The following is a 22,249-nucleotide window of genomic DNA, read 5'->3' on the forward strand; positions in this document are numbered from 1 at the left end:
TAGTGGATCTCTGATTTTGTGGAAGCTCTAACAAATTAAGGACTTCATCCTTCTCCAACACATGGACGCGTAATGAAGACTTTTTTTAAAAATCTCATAGATCACAATTCTGCCGTATGTTTAAGAGAAGCATCTTGACTCCTACATATATGTGGCTCACATGTCGGATATGACAATAGTCGCAGCCTTATTCGGTCTGGCGTGGAAATGACCAATGTACTATCAATAAAGTTCAGGGACGCAGACAGGACACTTTTTCGTCCCTGGACAAAAAAACCATCCCATCCAAGGATACGGATGAATTTCAGGATGAAAATTCATCCCAGCGACCACCGGACGAGATGATTTTCATCCCGTGGGATGAAAAAACCGTCCGTCCGGAGGTCTCGGACAATGGACGGACGGATGTGGACAAAAAACTGCAGGATTCTCATCCGACGGTTGAGACCTCGCCATGTGGCCTCGCTATGACAATTTGCATCAAGGTCCTTGTGTTTTTTTGCACGTGCAAACTGACACCGCTCAGAATTAATTGTACATAAGTCCATTTGCATTCTATCTCCTCCATATTTCCCTTAAAATACTTAGAAATCTATATTAACTTATTAAAAATATAAAATGGGTTTTTTTTGTCCGGTTGGTATTCGTCCTAGGAGGACTGGACGGGACGAAAAAACCGTCTTGAGATTGTTGGACGGGATGGTTTTTTTGTCGGTGGTCAAAAAACCATCCCCTCCTTTGTCCCTGAGCTAACAACGGACGTAGGTCGGAATGAAATTCGTTTTGTCCCGTTCCAGGATCGAGATGTGATACTGTGTATCCATTATACAGATAGTCTTTCACGAAAGTAATGGATACCAACTGTCAATACATACTCTGTTATCTTTCTTGACTATTTCACATTTATTTGGCTCATTCATTACACTCAAAGCCGTAGCTCAATATATTGATTGAAACAGGCGCTCCTACTCAAAATTTTGGGCTTGTCAAATTTCTCTTAGATGACGCGAGCAGCTCCTACGGAACGCCATCTTGTCTTCGTCCCTCTTTGATACCTTATTGATCTCAGATGCTACTTCACCATATTATATCATACATTCAACATGCCAGTCTGGATTCATACATCTGGATCTCCAGAATGTTTTCCAGCTCCATTCATGAGAAATAACTTGGGTCTTCATCTCCAAATAGTGGAAGGAGATCTATGAGTTTGGCATTGAAAACCCTTATCTTAGCAAAATATCAACTTTCATCGCCAGTTCTAAGTTTCCCGGATTCCCATTCCTTTTTATGTTTCGGGACTGGTTATGCCGCTTCTACATCGCATTTTTTAGTTACATTAACGAATCTATGTTCCATTTCAGCTAAACTTCTCCTCTTCTTAGCATTGGATGAGGCGGTCTCTCTCTCTCTCTCTCTCTCTCTCTCTCTCTCTCTCTCTCTCTCTCTAGGTAAAAAGAGAAGGAAAAAAATGGCACTCTCATTTACATTCTTGTTCCGGAAGGTTATTATGATTACCATTTTTTGTTTTCCGACCAGAAACAAGTAAACAGGAGAAGAAGCTTACTCATTTAGTCTGATGAGGGAGCCGATATCTCTTTCTGAAGTCTCCACTTCTTTATTTCTGAGTGTCAAAGACAAGCAGACTTCATGCGGCGGCAACGGTCGTAGGCGCGGAAAATAGTGAAGTCGAAACGGCGAATGGTACACTGAAGGGAAGAAGTAAGCTCAAAGACAACGATGTCCTCCGCTACAAGCTGGTTCTCCTCCACAAAGATCTTCCATCCGATCGTTAATCCTGTCCTCGATCTCCAACGGCTATACCGCACCTCCAACGGCTATACCGCACCTGCCCTTGAAAACAGCCCGTCCTTCAATTCCTGCCATAAACTTCTTCGCAAACACCGATGGAACGGTCTGCAATAACAACACTACCGCAGTTAGTATGTTCACCCATCTCTCCCTCTCTTTCAAGGAACTTCAGATAAGATCACAATAACGAATGACGATGACGGCTTAACCCCCTATTCATTATACTGTCGAGGAATAAGGAGGATGATGACTTCGTCGTTATCGTCATTCTGGAGAGGAAGAATAACGTGACGACGACGATTCTTCATCCTTCTCCATCATCGTCATCGTACGTGTAATTGGCGAACAGCCGAACACTATAACGCACAATCTGAAAGTTTCTGGAGACGTGGCTGGGCTGGAGCATACTTGTCAAAAAGGATGGGCGAGAGAGATTTCGCCCCTGGGCGACGAGAAGGGCTCGTTTTAGCAGTTTTTTTTGCCAGTGGGCGTTGCACTTTGGGCATTACTGGAAGACGGGTAGTCTTCTTCGGCGATCCATTTGCCTTATCGTCGCCTCGGCGGTGGTAGACGGCGGGGCCTCGTTCTCGCAGCGTCCTCAAGTGGGCGCCTCGACCTTGCGGCATAACGAGAGTGGCCGTCGTCGTCTTCGCCGGCGATCTTTCAGACCTAACGTCGCTTCGGCGGAGCGCAGTGACAGGAATGGAGGAGGCCTGTGCGGGCGGCGCTTGCTGTTTTTCCCCGCCGTGGGGGGCGAAGGCGACGACAGTGAAGCGAGAACCGCGGGTGAAGGAGAAGAGGAGGAAGTCGGCGGGTTGCAAAGAGTGAGCCGCGGCGAAGCGCTCCCAGCCCTCGTCCAGGAAGACGGCGGAGCCGGTTTTCTTCAGCTTCACCGGCCATCGCCGGTCAGCGAAGTCTTCTAGCTCCACCGTCTCTGGAAGCTGCTGCGTCTTCAGCTCCGCCATGAACTTTCTCGGGAGGCTCTGCCGACCCCACTCGGAAGGGTTAATCCTCCGTGGAAAAGTCTCGGCCTTAAGAGAGAAAGGGCGAGAGAAATATATGAAGAGACGCATGAGAGAGACTCTGCGAGAGGAGGGGAAAGATAGGAAGAGACGGTGGAGAGAGAGAGTGTGTGAAAGCAGAGGGGAATTGGAGAAAGATAGGACTAGACGATGGAGAGAGAGTGTGAGAGAGGAGACTTGAAGAAAGATAAGAAAAGACAGTGGAGAGAGTGAGTGTGTGAGAGAGATTATGTGCGAGAGGAGAAATATAGGAAGAGAGCGTGTGAGAGAGACAGTGGGTGAGAGGAGAAATATAGGAAGAGAGTGTGTGTGAAAGAGATCATGTGGGAGAGGAGAAATACATGACGAAAGAGAGAGAGAGAAAGCGAGGAGAAATACATGAAGAAAGAGAGAGAGAAAGAGGCAGTGTCTAAGGAGAAAGACAGTAAGAAAGAGAGAGATCGAGAGGAGGAGAATGATTTGAAGAAAGAGAGAGAAGGATAGAGTGCGAGAGGAGAGATATACGAAGAAAGAGAGGATTGTGTTTTCGAGAGGAAGAAAAAGATAGTTAGAGAGAGAGAGAGCACTGTTACCAGGCGTTCCGTGTCGGCGTTGGAGAGGATGATCTTGAAGAAGTTGGGCTCGCCCGTTGCCATATGCCAGAGTGGGGAGGATAGGAGGAACAGCAATGAAAAACAGTTGTTGCAAGAACAATTATACTGGTAATTGTCTCGCAGTTAATGAAGTTATGATGAGAATCGGGCCAAATCTTCTTGCCACGTCCCAAGAGAGGATTGACTGATGACGTCTCTGCCTCTGCAATCATTTCATAATGAGTTATATGAACAATGCCTCTTCATCTGGATAATGAGTTATATCAAACAAGCTTGAGGGGAGACCTTCTGGATCATAATTAAAACATACTTAGCCTCTCCACAATTAATTGCCATACTTATTGTTATAAATATCTTACTCCCGTCATTAAGTGAATCATATATAAATTGGAATTTATAACTGATAACTTAACAATATGCAATTATATACATATATTTAATTGTCCATAGATTAAGAAATTAATCTAACACAACCAACTCCACATAGTTTCATAAATATACTCATTTGAGCCTTTTACATGCAGACTCTGCCTACAAGATATACTATCAATTAAGATTGACGTTTTCTTTCCCTGACAACTTCAATTCCATAAATAGTTAATAGGACTCCTGGAGGACTCCAAGCAGAAGAGGACAAAGATAATGAGTTAATATTAATCCATTGATATGCACTAGACGTGGTTGTTTTGTTCTGTTCTTTTCAAACACACAAAAGAACTGCACAGGTGTCTGTTCGTTGTTCTGTTCTTTTTTGTGCGAAAATAAGAACAGATGTTCGAACAATTTGCACAATCCGAACAAAATTCGCACAATTCGCACATTCACACAGTTCGAACAAAATTCGCACAATTTGAACAAAATTCGCAAAATGGGTAAAAATTTGCACAATTCAAACAAAATTCGCACAATCCGCACAAAATTCACACAGTGTTCAAAATTTGCACAAAATTCGCACAAATCGCACAAACCGAACTGCACACGGGTCTGTGCAAAGTTCTGTGCGAATTTGATTTTGTTCTATTCAGAAATCCGAACAGAACGCACAATTCGCACCAATTTGCACGAAGCGAACAGAACGACCATGTCTAATATGCACAACGACAACACTAACAACTGGGCTTTCAGAAACCACTTCTTTTTGGTCAGTTCTTTCATCTAAACCACATCCTGATAGTTGTTCCGCAACAGCAAATAAATATTTTTTTACCTTCAAAATCTTCACGATTCTTAACTATTCCCCACCCTATTCGGTGGTGTTCCGTGGATGCATTCAGCGAGACCTTTTAAGAGTGGGGAAGAAAGATTATTTTCGATTGATTTGGATGACCACAATAGTATTTATTTTCAGAAAATGCAGTGCTTGGGTTGAGTTCAATGACACGTCTGCTTTTGCCTGGGGGATATGATTTCAATGCATCAACAAGTGATGCAAATAGGGTGTTGTGATTTCAATGCATCAACTCGAGTTGAGCGCACATTTAAATCTGCATATTAGGGTGTTGTGATTTTAAAACAATAAGATCAATATGAAACTACTTTGGTTTTCTTAATCATGCTTTGGTTTTCAGATTCATACTTTGGCTTTCATAGTGATACTTGGTTTTGAAAAAAGGACTTATCATATTTATTGACATTAACATTCTGGGATTACATACCAAAAACCATGATATAAGGTCCCACACAAAAAAATCTTTTTTTTGAGTATGTAGAATAATACTATGAGTCCAATAATCACATCTCACAACATTTAAAGGATTTTATCCAGCATATCATTGATGTAAAAAACAATACCTTTTCTCTGGGCTACACTAGATAATACTGGAAGGCAACATAGAATGATATATTATCTTGGTAGGTGAAAATGACCAGGCATGGCCATAATTGGTATCCCAAGATTGAAGTTGAACATTTTTAGTAATTTAGGCTTTTGGGTGTCTGGTAATTTTGCAGAACAAAAATTAGATCAAAACAGACAGAATTTCGTTCCTAAAAATTGAATGGACCTAAACTTTGGTCTTGGTCCTAATTTGGACATTTGGTTTAAAATAGTGAGTCGATGATTATGCTTCATTACTTTGAGAATTATAGTTTGCCTTTTTAATTTTACTTTGAGCTTTAATATGTATTTATCAGATCAGACTGAAACGGTGACAGATCATAAAGAAATTGACCACGACAAGATCACATTCTAGCTAGGACCAGCTCAACATCAAAAAACAAGTTTGAGGCATGGACTATTATTCTCGACAGAACTGTATAGCAGGTTAAATACTTGCATAATATCTAATTTTATGACCACTATCTCCATCCTGAGACACCAATGATAATCCGCGGATGTACCATTGTATTTACAATGTGTACTACAAATTCATGAGGGATGCAAAAATATCTTTGATTTGATGCGGAAAAAATTCTACAAAAATGATCGTGCGACCATTTTCCTCGGTACAAGAGAAGACAGATCAAGCAAGGCAATACGATGAAGTACTCAACCATGAAAATTGAAATGTTAGAGAAATAGTTTTTGGTGATTTAATATTATTTATTCATTTCCGGATAATATATGAAGTTTTTTCTTTGAAAAGGTTATACAGAAATAAGTATCTTGAAGAATACTCTGTGAGAACAGTTTTCATAAAATAATTGTTTAATTCAGACCAATTCAAAATAAAGATCTAAAATTGACATTTGAGTTTCATAGTTCAAGGAAAGATCTATTTATTCGAAACTGCTTTCCATAATTTGATACTACTTCTCACAAAAGTTTTCAGGAACTCAGAGATCATTATAAGCTTATCTTGAAAATGCGAAAGTTTCTGTGTGTCCACTAAATTGTGTACAGTCTTTTGTACGTAATAGAGAGAGAGAGAGAGAGTGTGTGTGTGACAGACAGACAGACAGACAGCGAGAAAGAGAGAGACACACACAGACAGAGAGAGAGACAGACAGCCAGAGAGAGAAAGAGAGAGACACACACACAGACAGAGAGAGAGAGAGACAGACTGACAGACACGGAGAGAGAGAGAAAGAGAGACACACACACAGACAGAGAGAGACAGACAGACAGACACGGAGAGAGAGAGAAAGAGAGACACACACACAGACAGAGAGAGAGAAAGAGAGAGAGACACAAACACAGACACAGAGAGAGAGAGACAGATAGAGAGACAGAGAGAGAAAAAGAGAGACACACACACAGACAGAGAGAGAAAGAGAGAGACACACACACACAGACAGAGAGAGAGAGAGACAGATAGAGAGAGAGAGACAGAGAGAGAGACACAGAGAGAAAGAGAGAGAGAGAGAGAGAGAGAGAGAGAGAGAGAGGGAGAGGGAGAGGGAGAGAGAGAGAGAGAGAGAGAGAGAGAGAGAGAGAGAGAGAGAGAGAGAGAGAGAGAGAGAGAGAGAGAGAGAGAGAGAGAGAGATGAGAGGAGACGAGAGCACTGGAGAGATGGAAAAAGACGGAGAAAGACAAAACGGACATCCATGGGTGGAGGGCACAGCCAGCGTGAACTATACTAGCTTCCATTTGTAACGGCTGAGTTGGCCGTTGCAGAACCACACTCGGCCTTCATTTGGTTGTTGCGTAAAAACGTTTCTGACTAAACTTTCCAATAATCACTCTCCTGTTTCGAATTTCGGCCCTGTCCTTCTTCTTCCATGGCTTCCGCTCGGCTTTTTCTCCGTCTTCTCCTCATATTTTCTATTCAACTTGTGGCCATTTCTTCTGAGGTTAGGGAAAACCGTGCGGTGTACCTTGTCCAGGTTTACGGTGACCAACCGGCGAAGCTTCTTGAGGAAAACTTTGTAAAGTCTTCCCATAAAGAGTAAGAAGATGATAACTCTCAATGCGAAAATTTGTCAGGAGATGTGGGATTAGTGAGGAAACTCCAACTTCTGTTTTCAGTGACTCCGCAGAGTTTTTATTGGCGCGTCAGGTTGTCCTCCACGACGAGCTTCTTCTGAGCACTCTCGACGAGGGTACGTACAGAAGGCTGTATAGTTTCAAGCACATTATAAATGGCTTTGCGGTGCACTCAACGACATCTCAGGTTTTCTCTCTTTCTCTCTCTACCCTTCTATCTATCTATCTAATCTCAATCTTTCACTCTCTCTTTCCCCCTCTCGCACTCTCTCTTTCCCTGTCCGTCATCCCTTCTCGGTCGTCTGTTGCTCCCATCTCTCTAAGACTCTAACAGAAGAGTCAGTATACTCAATCAGAATCGTCCTGGTCATCTCAAATAAGAATTATAATAAATACCATAAAATATCAATGTACCCCTGAAATAAGAATTATTTCAAATAAGCTTTATTGTTCTGAACAAACCATTATAAAATGACAGGCTGCAAAGCTGGCCAAATCTCCCTGGGTCAAGAGAGTGGAGAGGGACAAGCAAACCCAGCTTATGACTACGCACACTCCTTCCTTCCTGGGTGTACCAGCTGTGTGGGCACAGCAAGGGGGAGAGAAAACCGCAGGAGAAGGGGTTCTGATAGGAATCATCGACACGGGCATTAACCCTAATCACCCCAGCTTCGCTAATGATCTGGAGAACCCTTATAAACAGGGATGGAGACCTCACTTTAAGGGTCACTGCGAAGTGAGCTCGTTCGGTAGGTCTTTCTGTAATGGGAAGATTGTGTCAGCCAGGCATTTCTCCGCTGGTGCAGAAGTGGTATTTCACCTCAACTCGTCCAAGAACTTGTCTCCTTTAGATGAGGTTGGGCATGGAACGTAAGTGAATCGCCCATCGACTGAGGGCTCTGACCGGAAAATCAATAATTAATTATTATACTAACTCTTTTAATTTTGGAGAGTTGATCGTTTTGGGTCGTGCAGACATGTGGCTGCTGTGGCAGCGGGTAACTGGGGAGTTCCAGTTGTGGTTGGTGGATTTGACTATGGCATTGCAAGCGGAATGGCCCCTCGAGCGAGGCAAAAACCTTCTCTTGTTTTCCCTTTTTTATGTACTGTTCTTTTGCAAATATCTTTTGTAAGTAGTGTTTTCTGTTTTATCACAGAATCGCGGTCTACAAGGCAATTTACCCGGAAGGAGGAACCATATCAGATGTCATTTGTGCTGTCGATCAGGTGCGCTTTTTCTTTTTTGGTTACTCCATAAAATTGACACATTTGCCTTCTCCACTAGATTAATTTAAGTCACGGGAAGTGTTCCCAAAATTAACTTAAATATACGCAAACTTTTAGATTAATTTCTTAATCTATGGACATTTATAAATGTGTATATAATTGCATATTATTAAGCTATCAAATACATATCCCGATTAATGTGACTCAATTGAGTATAATCGCAGACGCAATCATGTATATAATTGGATCGATGTATGTTTTACATCCATTTACATGCATATGCGGTCTTCTTCATCCTTAAGAACGGGCGCAGCCTCCAGCCAACAAATACATAATTATTAAAACATGCAGATATATGGATAAATAAATAGATAGATAGAAAGATAGACAGATCGATATCGATGGACGGATAGATGGATCGATATCGATGGACGGATAGATGGATGATAGGTAGATAGGCATAGATAAATGGATAGATGGATAGATTTAAAGACATATAGATAGTTATAGATGGATGGATATATAGAAAGACAAAAAAATAGTTATAGATGGATGGATATATAGAAAGACAAAAAAATAGTTATAGATGGATGGAAATATAGAGAGATGGATAAATAGATGGATGGATTGAGGGATATAGAGATGGGTAGATTGATGGACATATAGATGGATGGATTGAGGGATATAGAGATGAGCAGATAGATGGACAAACAGATGGATAGATAGATGGATGGATTGAAGATAGATAGATGGGAAGATAGATGGACATATAGATGGATAGATAGATAGATGGATGATTAGATAGATATCTATCTATCTAGGTACGTGTATAGGCACGTTTTTAGCTTGTCCTTCACATTTAAAGGTACTGGACTAACACTATTAATTTACAACTGGAGGCTGCACTCGATCGGGTGGACGTACTGGTCCTCTCCATCGGTCCAGGTAAAGCAGCAGAAGATGCAGCTGATTTTCTGAGCGCCTTCGAGGTTTCTCTTCTTTTCGTTCGAAGGGCAGGCATTTTTGTGGTTCAAGCAGGAGGAAACAACGGGCCAAACGAAGCAACGACAATCGCGATAAGCCCCTGGGCCTTCGCTGCAGCGGCAGGGACAACAGACCGAAAGTTTGGGGCCACCCTCGAGCTCGATGATGGCAGTGTTATTCCTGGAATCGGTCTTACAGGCGCGTTTCTTAACCTTCCCCTGGTTTTTTTAACTAATGTTTTATGATCTTCTTAATGTTAGCCAAAATATGAATATCTTAGTCATAGTTGGCTTTCATTTCCCACTTTCTTGGAGAGAGCCTGTTTTACAACAGGACTTAGGTGCATTTTATATGTTTTGGGTGAATTTACTTACCTTTTAGAATGATTTACGTCTTCATTTACAAAATTACTATGGAACTTAACAGTCTCATCTATATCCGTATGGGGAAAGGGGAACCTGGATTAGTAAATGTCATATTCTCAGCAACGAAGACGAGTAATGAAAATAAAAGCGTTCTGCTTTTTCCTCTTATAAAAACTAGAATACTAAATAAAATGGGAAGTGTACTACTTTTTTGAAAAAACAAGTTCTATGTATCCTCATGAAACCGTTTATACTTGGCCATTTTCTTTGCTTATATTGGTTGTACTTATTTTGTTGATTAGGACCCAGCTCGGAGAGCGACGCTCTTTCGTTTAAGACGCTTGTGGCGGCCAAAGACGCAGGGAACTGCATAGACTGTGCTGATGAATGCCAGAGAGAAGACGCCCTGGACCAAACTTTTGTTCAAGGAGCTGTGGTCATATGCAACTTCTCTCATGGCTTCGCCAATGGAAGCTCAACTTTGGCTGTCGCCACGAACACGGCAAAGAAGCTGGGCTTCGGTGGGCTCATCCTGGCTGCCAATCCTGAGCTTGGAGACTTCATCGCCGAGCCATTACCCTTTTCCGTGCCCGGCGTCATGATCCCCAAAGCCTCGGATTCAAAGGTAAACAAACACGGTCAGAACGAAGTATCGTTGAAGATATCCTTGCATTGCACTCTTAAGAATGAATTAATTGACTAAGAGAAGATAGAGAAGATACCTGAACCGATTGAAATACGTTGATCTTGAGGCATAATGTTTTTAGGAATTCCCTTTGAGATCTTAAGAGAAATAGTGGATTAGAGAAGCTCTGCCTTATATGTTAATTAAGAACTGGATCCTATTTACAAGCCACAAGAGAAACTTAATTATATTCCACACTTTATGAAATATCTTAATCCCAACGTTGCCAAAAGTGAATCGCTTGATCAGGGCATCACACGTGATTATCCATTAACCAAATTCAAAGTCAAACTCCGCAGAGAGAACTCAACCTTAGATTTTTGACGCATGAACTACGTTTAACGAAAGCAATATGCTGTGCATGTAGATTATGCTGGATTACTACGCGATGAAATCTCACAGGGACGGAGAAGGTAAGGTGGCAGTCTGGGGAGGGAGAGCCAAAATCGGCGAAGGAAGAGTAGCTTCTTTTGGAGAAGGAGCTCCAGTGGTGACCTGGTTCTCTTCAAGAGGACCCACCTTGGCGGACAACCTGAAGCCGGATATCTTAGCCCCTGGGAACCAGATTTGGGCGGCTTGGAGCCCTATTAGCATCCACGAGCCCATGCTGAGAGGTCACTGAAAACCCTAATCTTACCTTAATTTGTTGCTTATCCGCTCAAAGAGGTTAAATGCTGCACAGGAGAAGACTTTGCGCTTTTGTCTGGCACGAGCATGGCGGCACCGCACGTGGCAGGAATCGCCGCTTTAGTCAAGCAAATTCATTCTACGTGGGAAGCCTCTGAAATCGCTTCTGCACTTAGCACCACAGCGACCAAATATGACAGACGAGGGATCCCCATCTTCTCTCAAGAAGATCCCCAAAGACTTCGACACTCAACACCTTTCGAGCGTGGGGCAGGCCTTGTGAACCCCTCAAGAGCTGTCAACCCTGGGTTGGTCTTTCCTTCAGGTACCAGGCAGAAACTCTTAGAACTAGATGGGAATTGATGTAATTGTTCTAGGATCTACAGGTAGAAAAACCATTTTGCAGAAACATAATACCATATTATTCAAATAGAAAATTCAATCAAAGCTTTACTTTTAGCATTTCTCTCTTGTTGTCTATGGTTTCTCAAACGGGAATGTTTCAGGGTTTGGAGATTATGTTCGCTTCTTATGCTCCATCCCGGAATTGGATCTGGAGATGGTGAACAGGACCATTGGGGAAGATTGTTCCGGCTTGAAGTCAAAGTTTTCTACCATGGCGGACTTGAATCTTCCAGCTATAACGATTTCCTCTCTGAAAGGAATCCTAAGACTGAGACGAAGAATGAAGAATGTGGGCCGTGCAGAGGAGATTTACTTGATTTCAGTGCTTGAGCCGGAGGGGGTCCGAGTCCACATCAAACCCTCAGTGTTCACCATTCAGCCCCAGAAAACGCAAGACGTAAAGATCAAGCTCAAAGCAATTAAGGCGTTGAAAGGATACAGCTTTGGCGAAATTGTTCTTACCGGAAGTTTGGATCACATTGTTAGACTCCCTCTATCCATATTTCCTGTATCGGAAATATGACATTCCAGCCTTTGTTATGCTTTTGAATCCTACTTCTCTACTGAACAAAATTAAGAGGAATTTCGAGAAGAAGATGGAAAAGAGAGAGAGAGAGAGAGAGAGAGAGAGAGAGAGAGAGAGAGACCAGCTGAGCACAAGTTACTAAAATTGTATTCCACCAAAAAAATCCTTACATGTTGGTGTATATTTATTCAGTTTAAACAGACCTTATATATTTAATACTGTTTGTGTATCTTTCATCATGTATGTGTTTGAAATTATACTGAATTCTTGCCTCTAATCCACAAAACAGCTATAATATCCGACACAATGAGATCAATGGGATTTGAAAAGAATCGTGAACTCCAATATGTAGTTAAGTTTTTATTCCGCTTCTACAGACAGACAATATGAAGTCCTCAATCAAAGTCAATCAGAAACATGTTTACTTCTGCATTGGTTTTAGATCTCGCTGAAAGTATCCGCGGTCCGCCACTGAATAGTATGGGGAAACCGTTCAAATCGTGAGGATTTGGAAGGCAGAAAAAATAGTACTTTGCGTTCTGAGGAACAGCAGGCAGAGTTTTGTTCCGATGAAACAACTGACAAGCAAAAAGTATTTTCTGTTAGCCCAAATATTGGCGTTGTAATGGTCTAGATGAATAGATTAAAAACCCACGACGTTTGTCCGTTTCTATGCGGTTAGCCCAAACACTTGCACTACATTCGGATTCTTACCCAGTTTTTATGGAGTAGAAGTAGCAAATCAGAGAAAACGTCAAACTGCTTCATGAAATACAGAAGACCGGAAAAACATGACAATAAACTCTCCTCCTTTCTTAGTCCTGAGAACTCTGACCTATAAGTTATTCTCCTTCAATGATCTCCTTAAACTTCATGAAAATGACAAGAGCTTCAGAAATTTTCTTCGCAAGGCAACATAAGTGAGTTGGCTAAAATCATCAAAAATCAATATAAAAATAAGAATTACCACCCCAAGTAGAGGACGGGATTAGACCAAACACCTTAACGTGAAGCAAGTCAACATGAAGCAACTCAAGTGCTGTCTTGGCTCTATATATTCATGAAGATGGAAATGGAGCACTTGAATGTTTGCCTACTATGCAACTTTGTTATAACTGGCCAGGAGACATTAAAGAGGGTAGTCTGTCTATTATCTCTCAATCAGCCAACAACTTCAATGCATGGTGGTTGAGATGCCCATAATGTTCATGCCATACTCGAGCAGAATTATCAACCAAAACCACAAAACTACCAATAGTGTTCAAATTCGATAGATATAAATGACCATTTGTCTTTTTAACAGGAGCCAATAGACTCCCTTGATGGTCATTAAATGTCCATGCTCCATAACAGTCTTGTAGTTCTCTTCATCAAGCTGCCCAATACTCAAAATGTTCGAGTGTAATTTAGGGATAAAGACAATGTTACTAAGTGTCATTTCTCCTCCAATCCGACCCTGCAATATAAACCCCAGGTGTCTTGTACATCCCTTTTTGACCTGTTACCAAAGAAAACACTGCCCATGCGAGCTTCATCTGATGGGGGACCATCCGCAACCGGAAGCGCCAAGTCAAGTCGCGCCAGCACGTCCGCAGCCACATCGCGAAGCTCGAGCTGATGAGAAGAACCCGGAGTTCAAGTACACGGCGTGACGAGAAGGCGTCCCCAATTCTATTTTCCTTGCAATTTCTGAACTTTTTTCGTTGTGTTTTGTTTGGGGAGGGCCTCCGTGTTTAGGCCCTTCCGTCGTACTCCGAACTATCGTTTACGGCCCGATTAGGGGGTTGTCCCTAATTACGGGCCTCTCCTAGGGTCCCTTCTCTCCCACTATAAAACGAGATGAGAAGCCCTCGAGGAAGGGGGAGAAAAATTGATTAAATTTGTTTTGCAGTTGTTAGAATGGAGATCACTTGATGGAGTCCCCTTGAAGGAGAAGAGAACCCAGTCGCCGCCTCACCACCACCCACGCCGCCAGTCGCCGACGTCTACAGAAACCTCCGGGAATCGTCACTGTCGCCGCCTGAACGACCAGCCTCTGTCGCTGCCTCCGCCGGCTCCGGTGCCCGCGACCCCCCGCCGGCGCTAGCTTGGATTGCTGCCCACCCGGTATACGCCCCGCCCCGTCTTGCAACGCCCGCCCGACGATCCGGTATCCCCGGCCCTAGGGCTCGCTCGTCCTACGTCCAGTTCACCATACGACGCCACGGGCTCGGCCGGCCGCCGGACCGCCGCCACGGGCCGCCAGAACGCCGCTTGTTGTCCGGAGAACGCCAGGCAGCTCGGGCCCCGCCATCGGGAAAGAGGCAGCGAGTTGTGACCGACTCAACTCGGTGCGTCGCCCCGACTCGGCTCGACCTGAGCCGCGACCGATTCACGACTCGGTCACCCCGACTGAGTCGGCCCGGGTTTAAGTAGCGGCATTCGCAGGTAAAACTCATCAACTGTAGGGGCGTTTTCGTCAAGATTTAAAAAAAGAAGGGTCCAGAGGAGGAACGTTAGGGCTTCTGCGGGCCGTCGCCGCCGCCCGGCGCCGCCGCCCCAGCGGTAACAAACCCGCTCGCAAGCCCCGGTCTGGTAGCCGCCGTGCGCGAACCCCGCCGCGCTCATCTGACGCCAAGAGGGAACCGTCCTCCCGGCGCTCTCCCGTCGAGAAGCTAGATCCACGCTCGACGCCACCGAGCGCCGTCGGCGCTCCGGACCCAGGGGTGCCCGCTCGTCTCTCGTGCGGGACGCGCCTCGCCCGCCCCGTCCCGTGGTCCCGGAAAGGCGACGTCGGACGAAGTCGCCTTTCCGGCTTCAACCTCCAGGACCCGCCCGGACGACCACCCTCCCCCGCCTCCCGTCTCGCCACCCCGGACCGCCACGCCAATTGGGACACGATGCTAACCCATCTCGCCCGTTATTATCTCTTGCAATACTTTACTCACCTGCACTACCTTCGAATCTTGCCTTCGTCTTAACCACATATTGGGTTTTGGGGTAGTGTTACCACTCGTTCTTTTCCCTGCTCGTCATTTCATTCCCGGGATAGATAGTTGGATCGAGGATACCCCGCCACGGCTTCCTTCGATTGGTCTATCGGGTTTTAAGGAGTCGAATCGTACGTGACACGTGCGGAAGCTCTTTCAGCGCACCACCCTATTCAGTTATAGCGGTACTTGTTATTTTCTGCATAAACGTGCATCCTGCATTCCTCGTCAAACTGCGTGTTGTTCTTCGCCGCCCTGTGTTGCAACGCGCGCCGTCGATCCCGGCCGTACGTGTTGAATCATCATCTACCTAACAAAACAAACTTTTTTATACCAATTGTGTTTGATGGCCCTGCTATCAAGATACCACGTATCGGGCATCGGAAGATCTCCCTCTCTTCCCTGGAGTAATGCATGATAAAGAGACTCTAACAAAGTAATCAACAAGGCTGACTCCCCCTTCTCCTTGGTGTTGGCCAAATTGGACTTCTCTTTCTTGTCATTGCTAAATTCATAAGAAAATACCCAAATATGTCTTAATTGTAACATTTAAATTTGGACATATCACATGACTTGTAATCTTCATATTTGCCTTTTCCATCGCCTTCATTACTGTGGCCATGACCTCTTCTTCTGCCATGACCACGACCACGACCATGTAAGCTTTCAACATATTCATTGTTCTTACCCTTTCTGTTGACTCTTACTAGATAACTTGCTCCTCCCTCCTTGATTATCAATATCTAATTGTTATTCATCAGTTTTGAATGATCCCACTGCTTCTTCCAGCTTAATTGTATCCATTTCCTCAAACTACTTAATGGAGGATGTAAAGGAATCAATTTTTTTTGGAGTAGCTCAGATAAGCTTGGCCAACACGCCTCGTTCTATCTTGTGTCCCATAATTTTTAGCTGAGTGACAACATTGGACAGCTTCCATGCAAAGTCTGCCACATGCTCATATTCTCCTATGAAAGTAGCTCAAACTCGCGTATGAGGGCCAGAACTCCAGCCTTTTGAACACTAGCAGATGTCAAGTAGTTCGTCTTGAAAATTATCTACATCTCATTGGCTGTGAACTTGGTTTCCATATAATGGCAAATTTCTGATGAGCGACTTCAAAGCAAAGAACTTTGCTAACTTATCGAATATCACTCTAGGATCCTAGTCTCTCAGAATATGATAAGGAGCATGATCGAAAAAACACAAACGAATTGTGCTCACAACTTCCTATTAAATTTCGTGCTACTAAACTGACATAGCACTATCAGGTTTTGGCCAGTCCAAGATCAACATCAGACACTGGATCAGCAGAACGCACACCCACCCCCGCCATAGTTGAAGTTTGACAAGTTATCTAACCTCTCAATATTAACATGCAATATTGATGAGACCATATTAAGTCTGAATAAAACAACCAAATAGCTCTGAGTCCACTTGTTGATATAAATCCCATGATGCTATGGTAAAATGTTAAATATACCAAACAGTGTATTGAGATGGAGAATAAATTTCTGTGCATCGCCGACGTAATGTCAACATCCAAGGTCCCTAGGTGCTGGATGTAGGCTTTCCGTATTCTATAGTAGAGGAACTCCACTTTGAACTCCCAAGATGAGTAACTACGAAAGAATAGAAGATAATAAACCAAGGTACAGATGGAAGAGAGAGAGACATGAACATGAAAAACAGCTGGTAGCTGTAAATTGAAGTAAGGTTTACAGGGGATAAACCCCCTTTAAATTAACAAGGAATGGGACCCAAATGGGAGGGGGGAGGGGTCTAGGTTTCCCAGTGTGCCCTATCTTAAAGGTTGACAAGTGAAGCCCCCCCTATCCCTCTTTCCTACATCTGGGGGCTGAGACATTCCCAACACTTGTTGTTTGTTGTATACTCCAAAAAACATAGAGTAAGCACAAAAGATTTAAATATTAAATTCTCAATTTCCAAGAATGATCGTAATTAAGGTCGCTCTATTTTTTATTTCTATTTGGCTCCAAAAAATGCAGGTTTGAGAGAGAGATTACCTCCCTCATGATAATGTGAACTAGAGGGAGGAGATGATGGCAAAGAAAGAGACAAGATATGGAAAACTATAGGAAATGCTTAAATGTAACATATAAAAGTTAATGTATCTCAAATGTGCAAAGTAAAGAGGTATAACCAGCCAAAAGAGGTAAAATGGACTTGAAATTTGGGCTATTCAGCATGGTCGATGGAAGTTGGTCTTTCCCTAGATATTAGTTTCCAAGGTCAAATTCATAGATGTCCTTCAGACATCTGTATATTTGCATAAATATGTCTCTTGTGAATAAAGTTGAAAAATAATCTAGAGATCCAGATGCAGGAATCCATATTGGTATCTAAAAGGTTCAAATGAAATATGTTGAAGCAGTATTTGAGATGAAGAAGTTCTCAAAGAGGTACAATGACGATATGGCATTCCCTCTCAGCTTATGACAGTTAAAAGTAACAACCTGAAGCATTTTGTGCTAGAGAAATATTTCCTTAAGTGAGCACCTAGAGCTTCTAGCCTCTATATGACCAATTAAAGAAGCCAATTATATTGAGGATTTTGAGTGTGATGAAGCAATGACCTTGCCGTCGGAATAGGATGTTCCTTTAGCATCTTGTACAGGTGGCACGAAGCCACATTCTACGTATAGGCCTAAAGCTGGCACGTCTCAATTATCATCTATGGCATCATCAAGTGATAGCAAAAGTTTATGCACATGGACTAAGGCTGCACCTCACTCATGAGAGACTGACAGGAGGGCTAGTCCTTTATGATCTAGAGCAATCTTTGTTGAAGCAAGATATGAGTGTTGTGGCCACAATAATGTCCTCAAGGATAGATTAAGTCCTCATCATTGAAGAATGTGAAACAACTAAATCAGCTTGGACTACACTCAGTTATGAGTTCTCTTCGAGTTAATAACAAAGGGTAATGGAGCTGACCAACACACTCCAGAACCTGTAACAAGGTATGTGTAATATTGATGGCTTTTCCCCGGATATTCGAAACATTGAAATGTCTTTACGGTTTGTTGGATGCTCAGGGAATGAACACACCTTGACTTTCATTCTTCTCTGATGCCTTTGATCAAAATATCAAGCCTTTCCCACTAGTATAAACGCCAATATGTCACAATTATCTTTTGACACTGTTATTACAATGCTACAACATGACGAACACACGATACTATTTGGAGAAGGAGATGATGGACGAAACCTATGGAAAATGAACACACCATACAAGATAGTTACATTAGAGGTTAAACAAGTAACAACAGGGGGTGTAGGCGATCTTGAAGTGGTTCAAGGTGTTAGATATGAGGGTGTGTAGGGCAACCTAGAAGTGGTTCAATATGTCAGATATGTGGTAGTGTAGGAAAACCTAAAATTGGTTCCACAATTCAGATATGCGGTCATGTAGGACAAATAGTTCAGATATTATTTGATAGATTTTAACATGTTTAGGACGCCATACAACAACACCCACTATTGTACCACTTGTTGCGCTACCTCTGCAATCAAGCTATGTGATAAGCCAAAAAATGCACGTAAATATGTCGTTGATTTTGGATTTAGACTTATACAATAAAATTTATAATTTCCATTAATAACTAAATATGGAATATAGAGCAAGTAAGGGGTCGAACCACAGAAGGCAGCAAGTGAGAATTTTATCCAATTTCAATGAATTAATTCAAAGATGAATTAATTTTGCAATTAATAATCTTAATTATACTTAATAATATTTTTTATTAATCAAAATTAAGTAAGACTTAATTATGATTTTAAATATTTCGGTCAGAAAATTCAAGATAGGAATATTTTAATTTTAAGATCAGATTAATTCAGATTATTAATTTCCCAATTATTATAAAATTTAAAAACAATTTTTATGAATTAAAATTAGGAATTAAATAATCAAGAAAGGGATTTTTTTAAATTGGACTTCAAGATGGATGAATTTTCGATTCAAATTTTATTTTTACGTTTTTATAAATTGAATTAAATTCCTAAACAATAAAAATCAAAATCTAGAGAGAGAAACAAGACAAATTAACCTAGAGAGAGAAAGTGAAGAATTTGGGGAAAGATGAAATCTGACCCTAAATTAAAAATCTAATGAAGCAGAAATGTTCTAAATTGATTTAGAATTAAGGATCGAAAACCAGATCTTGAATCAGAATCAAAATGAAGTGCTAATTTCATTCAAAACAAACTTCTAGGGCATGTACATTTCGCCCATGCCTTGGCGTTTTAGAATCGTTCAAGAAGATGATTGAAATACAAATCAGAGACTTACAAATTTGAGTTCAGAAGCAAGATCTGTCAACTTCAAGAGCCCCTCTTGTGTCCTTCCTGGCCAATTGCTTGAGGAGAGACTCCAAAAGTGATTTTCGCCCTTTCCAAACCTCTATTTAAATATCCAACCGTCTGGATTGTAGAGAGAGAAAAGACGAACCTACCCTCAAAATTTCCAACGTCTAGATCTCAAGATATCAAGGTTTTAGTGAGGATAAATCTAGGCCGTTGGATTGTTTTATCTCTCCTCCAAGAAGCTTGGAAATGGCGCTTTTTGATTGGCCCGCATGATTATTTCTCGTTTTTCGCTTTCTCAGATCACGTCCTGACACGTTGTTGTGCGTGTCCAAAGTGCAATCATTGGCATATGATTCCGAAATTTGAAAGGGCTCAAAACGGTCTATGTCACCCTGAAATAATAAAAACAAAAGAAAAGGACAAAAGGTCTCTTTTTTTTAGATGAGTTTTTTTTTATTCTTTCGGCCGCAATTTTTTACCGCATCGTTCTTTTAAAAAAAAAAATAGTAATCAAATGGGCGGTAAGCTGACCGCCTTTATGTTTTTTCGGCGTCGATTTTCGCGTGCATTTAATGCACGCGACGAATCGACGCCGTTAAACGTCGTCATTGTTTTTTTGAAATAAAAAAGTGTCGGTTAGCGCGTGCATTTAATGCACGCGCTAATGACCTTAATATATATATATATATATTGCACGTGCATCGGTTAGCGCATGCATTAAATGCACGCGGTTAACCGACCAATGTGCAAAAATTCGTGCGCGTTGGTTAACGCGTGCATTTAACGCATGTGGCTAACCGACATTTTAATATATATATATATATATTGAATATTTTTCGCAACTTTTTGTTTATTTAGTATATATAAAAAATGCATCCACGTATTTGCCCAAATTTTGGGCGAATGACGTGGATGCCCTCTTTATATCTTAATATATATATATATATAAATAAAATAAATGGCATATGTATCATTTAAATAAATAAAAATCATTTCTTGGTTATATAATGGTCAAAAAATTATATAAAAATATAGAAAAAATTCTAGAAAATTAGGAAAGCCCTTACCAACTTTAGCCAAGTATTTAAAGCCCTGCAAAAAATATTTCTTCACTAAAATGAGGTTAAATTATATGTGATAACTGATAAAAAATCAGAAATAATAAAAAATGAAAGTGTAAGTGATTTATCTTTATTTTAATAGGATAACATGCAAATATAGTCATTAAAACACATAAATATAATGTAAAATTCATTAATTAATCATGTTAATTTGCAAGTTATCACTATGTGCCTCTTCAGAATGGACCTTAAGCTTAAATATCACAATAGGGACTTCAGTGGGGCCGGCCGTCAACACTCTCACCTATTACCCCTAACTGGTCCCCAAATAGTTGTGCCATGCACCATGTTATATCAAATGCACAACAATTTATCCAAAAATTGTACCAGGGACAAGACAATTGCTATGTGGGTGACAAATCAGGTTTGCATATTCTATACATTGGTTCTTCATCTTTATCCACTAAAACTAGAATATTGGTCGACCTGATGTTTTGCATGTGCCAAAAATAAAAAAATATTCTCTCTTTATGACGACTTAGTTAAGGCAATAATGTATCTGTTCAATTGTACAGTGATTACTGTCTCATTAAGGATTGTAAGAATGGGAAAATATTTCTCAAGGGAAAAATAAATGAAGGATTCAATCGTCTGATCTCATCATCACCTAAACGACATCTTAGTAGGTGAACCTCGTCCACAAACTGGAATCACCATCTTGAACACTTATCCTATTGTATTTTGAACTTTGTTTATTCTTTTTGGGTTTCCCCTTACAAACAGTCCTTAGCAATATGGGTTTCCATCATATAGCATGGCCAGAGACAAATATTTCCCTTTTTCTTTGACTACTAAACGTTTCAACACATATATAACTCATACACTCTGATCTATGGGGCCCAATGCGAATTCGTCTCACTCTGGTTTCTACTACTATGTTTGCTTTATTGATGCTTATAGAATATTCACCTGTATCCACTCAAGAAGCAATTCACATTGCATCAACTTTTGTTCAATTCCAAACCTAGGTAGAATGACAACTCGACCAAAAGATCCAAGCCTTTCGTATCGACTAGGGAGGAGAATATCAGTCACTTCATCAGCTTCATACCAATGAAAATATTGAAATTTGAATCTCTTGTTTTCAATTACCCTATCAGAAAGAACTACGGAATGAAAGCATCACCATATTAAAGAGACTGCATTCGTATAAATAGTTCATGTATGAGTACTTCAAAAATTCTGGGATGAATCCACTGAAATGGCACCATTAACTCATCAACAGAATGCCAACTCCAATGCTTTAAAATTACTTTCCATTTGAGATATTTCACAATGAAACAGAAGATTACATTTAAAAAAAAACATTTGGGAGTGCTTGTGTTTTTCAAATTTCAAGTCCTATGCATCCACAGATCTAAGATCATGGTTAAAAAATGTGCTTTGATGGGCTATAGTGTTCCTCAGAAAGGATCTAGATATTACTCTCTAATCCCAAATCTGGTTTATGTGTCTCATTATTTCATATTCAATGAACAAGCTTCTCCACATTCTGATTTTATAATTGAGCAAATTGATTCATCTGTGCCTAGCATCCGTGAAATTCCATTAGCATCACCCCTAGCTAATTACCAACACTTGAACAAGAACCTGAACCCGCACCTGAAATAGCATCAGAAATAATCCCAGCTACACTTAACCTCATCTGGAATACCATCAATCGCTAATCATCACTTAACCTCACCTACACACTCATACATTCCCAATCAACGCAA

General features: G+C 41.4%; 2 protein-coding genes across 3 annotated transcripts; one reads left to right on the forward strand and one right to left on the reverse strand.

Annotated features, from left to right (window-relative positions):
- Positions 1-1,464: 1,464 nt before the first annotated feature.
- On the reverse strand, positions 1,465-3,661 carry LOC144708593 (B3 domain-containing protein Os08g0324300-like). Of its 2 annotated transcripts, none has more exons than XM_078581991.1 (3): positions 3,407-3,661; positions 2,221-2,795; positions 1,465-1,917 (listed from the first exon to the last, which is right to left on the reverse strand). In XM_078581991.1, the coding sequence occupies exons 1-3, from the start codon at positions 3,467-3,469 to the stop codon at positions 1,839-1,841; spliced, it is 717 nt and encodes a 238-aa protein (XP_078438117.1). In that variant the 5' UTR covers positions 3,470-3,661; the 3' UTR covers positions 1,465-1,838. The 2 variants fall into 2 exon arrangements, with proteins under 2 accessions (XP_078438117.1, XP_078438116.1); XM_078581990.1 differs by having other exon boundaries at positions 2,221-2,843.
- A 3,615-nt stretch (positions 3,662-7,276) lies between these two features.
- ALE1 (PA-domain containing subtilase family protein) lies at positions 7,277-12,109 on the forward strand. The gene is made up of 9 exons (XM_078581510.1): positions 7,277-7,480; positions 7,772-8,163; positions 8,269-8,364; positions 8,451-8,520; positions 9,420-9,702; positions 10,172-10,494; positions 10,922-11,168; positions 11,237-11,506; positions 11,688-12,109. Exons 1-9 carry the CDS (start codon positions 7,277-7,279, stop codon positions 12,107-12,109), a joined length of 2,307 nt encoding a protein of 768 aa, XP_078437636.1.
- Positions 12,110-22,249: the final 10,140 nt, after the last annotated feature.

The sequence above is a fragment of the Wolffia australiana genome, chromosome 10, assembly GCF_029677425.1.
Source record: "Wolffia australiana isolate 7733 chromosome 10, ASM2967742v1".
Taxonomy (NCBI): Eukaryota; Viridiplantae; Streptophyta; class Magnoliopsida; order Alismatales; family Araceae; genus Wolffia; species Wolffia australiana.

Excerpts from the sequence above, each read along its gene's own strand:
- LOC144708593 (XM_078581990.1), bottom strand. The coding sequence starts at position 3,469 with ATGGCAACGGGCGAGCCCAACTTCTTCAAGATCATCCTCTCCAACGCC. Across the intron at positions 2,844-3,406 it reads ACGCCGACACGGAACGCCTG|GCCGAGACTTTTCCACGGAG; the intron begins GTAACAGTGCTC and ends TTCTCTCTTAAG. Across the intron at positions 1,918-2,220 it reads TCGCCCATCCTTTTTGACAA|ACCGTTCCATCGGTGTTTGC; the intron begins GTATGCTCCAGC and ends TTGTTATTGCAG.
- ALE1 (XM_078581510.1), top strand. The coding sequence starts at position 7,277 with ATGCGAAAATTTGTCAGGAGATGTGGGATTAGTGAGGAAACTCCAACT. Across the intron at positions 9,703-10,171 it reads TCCTGGAATCGGTCTTACAG|GACCCAGCTCGGAGAGCGAC; the intron begins GCGCGTTTCTTA and ends TTTGTTGATTAG. Across the intron at positions 10,495-10,921 it reads CCAAAGCCTCGGATTCAAAG|ATTATGCTGGATTACTACGC; the intron begins GTAAACAAACAC and ends CTGTGCATGTAG.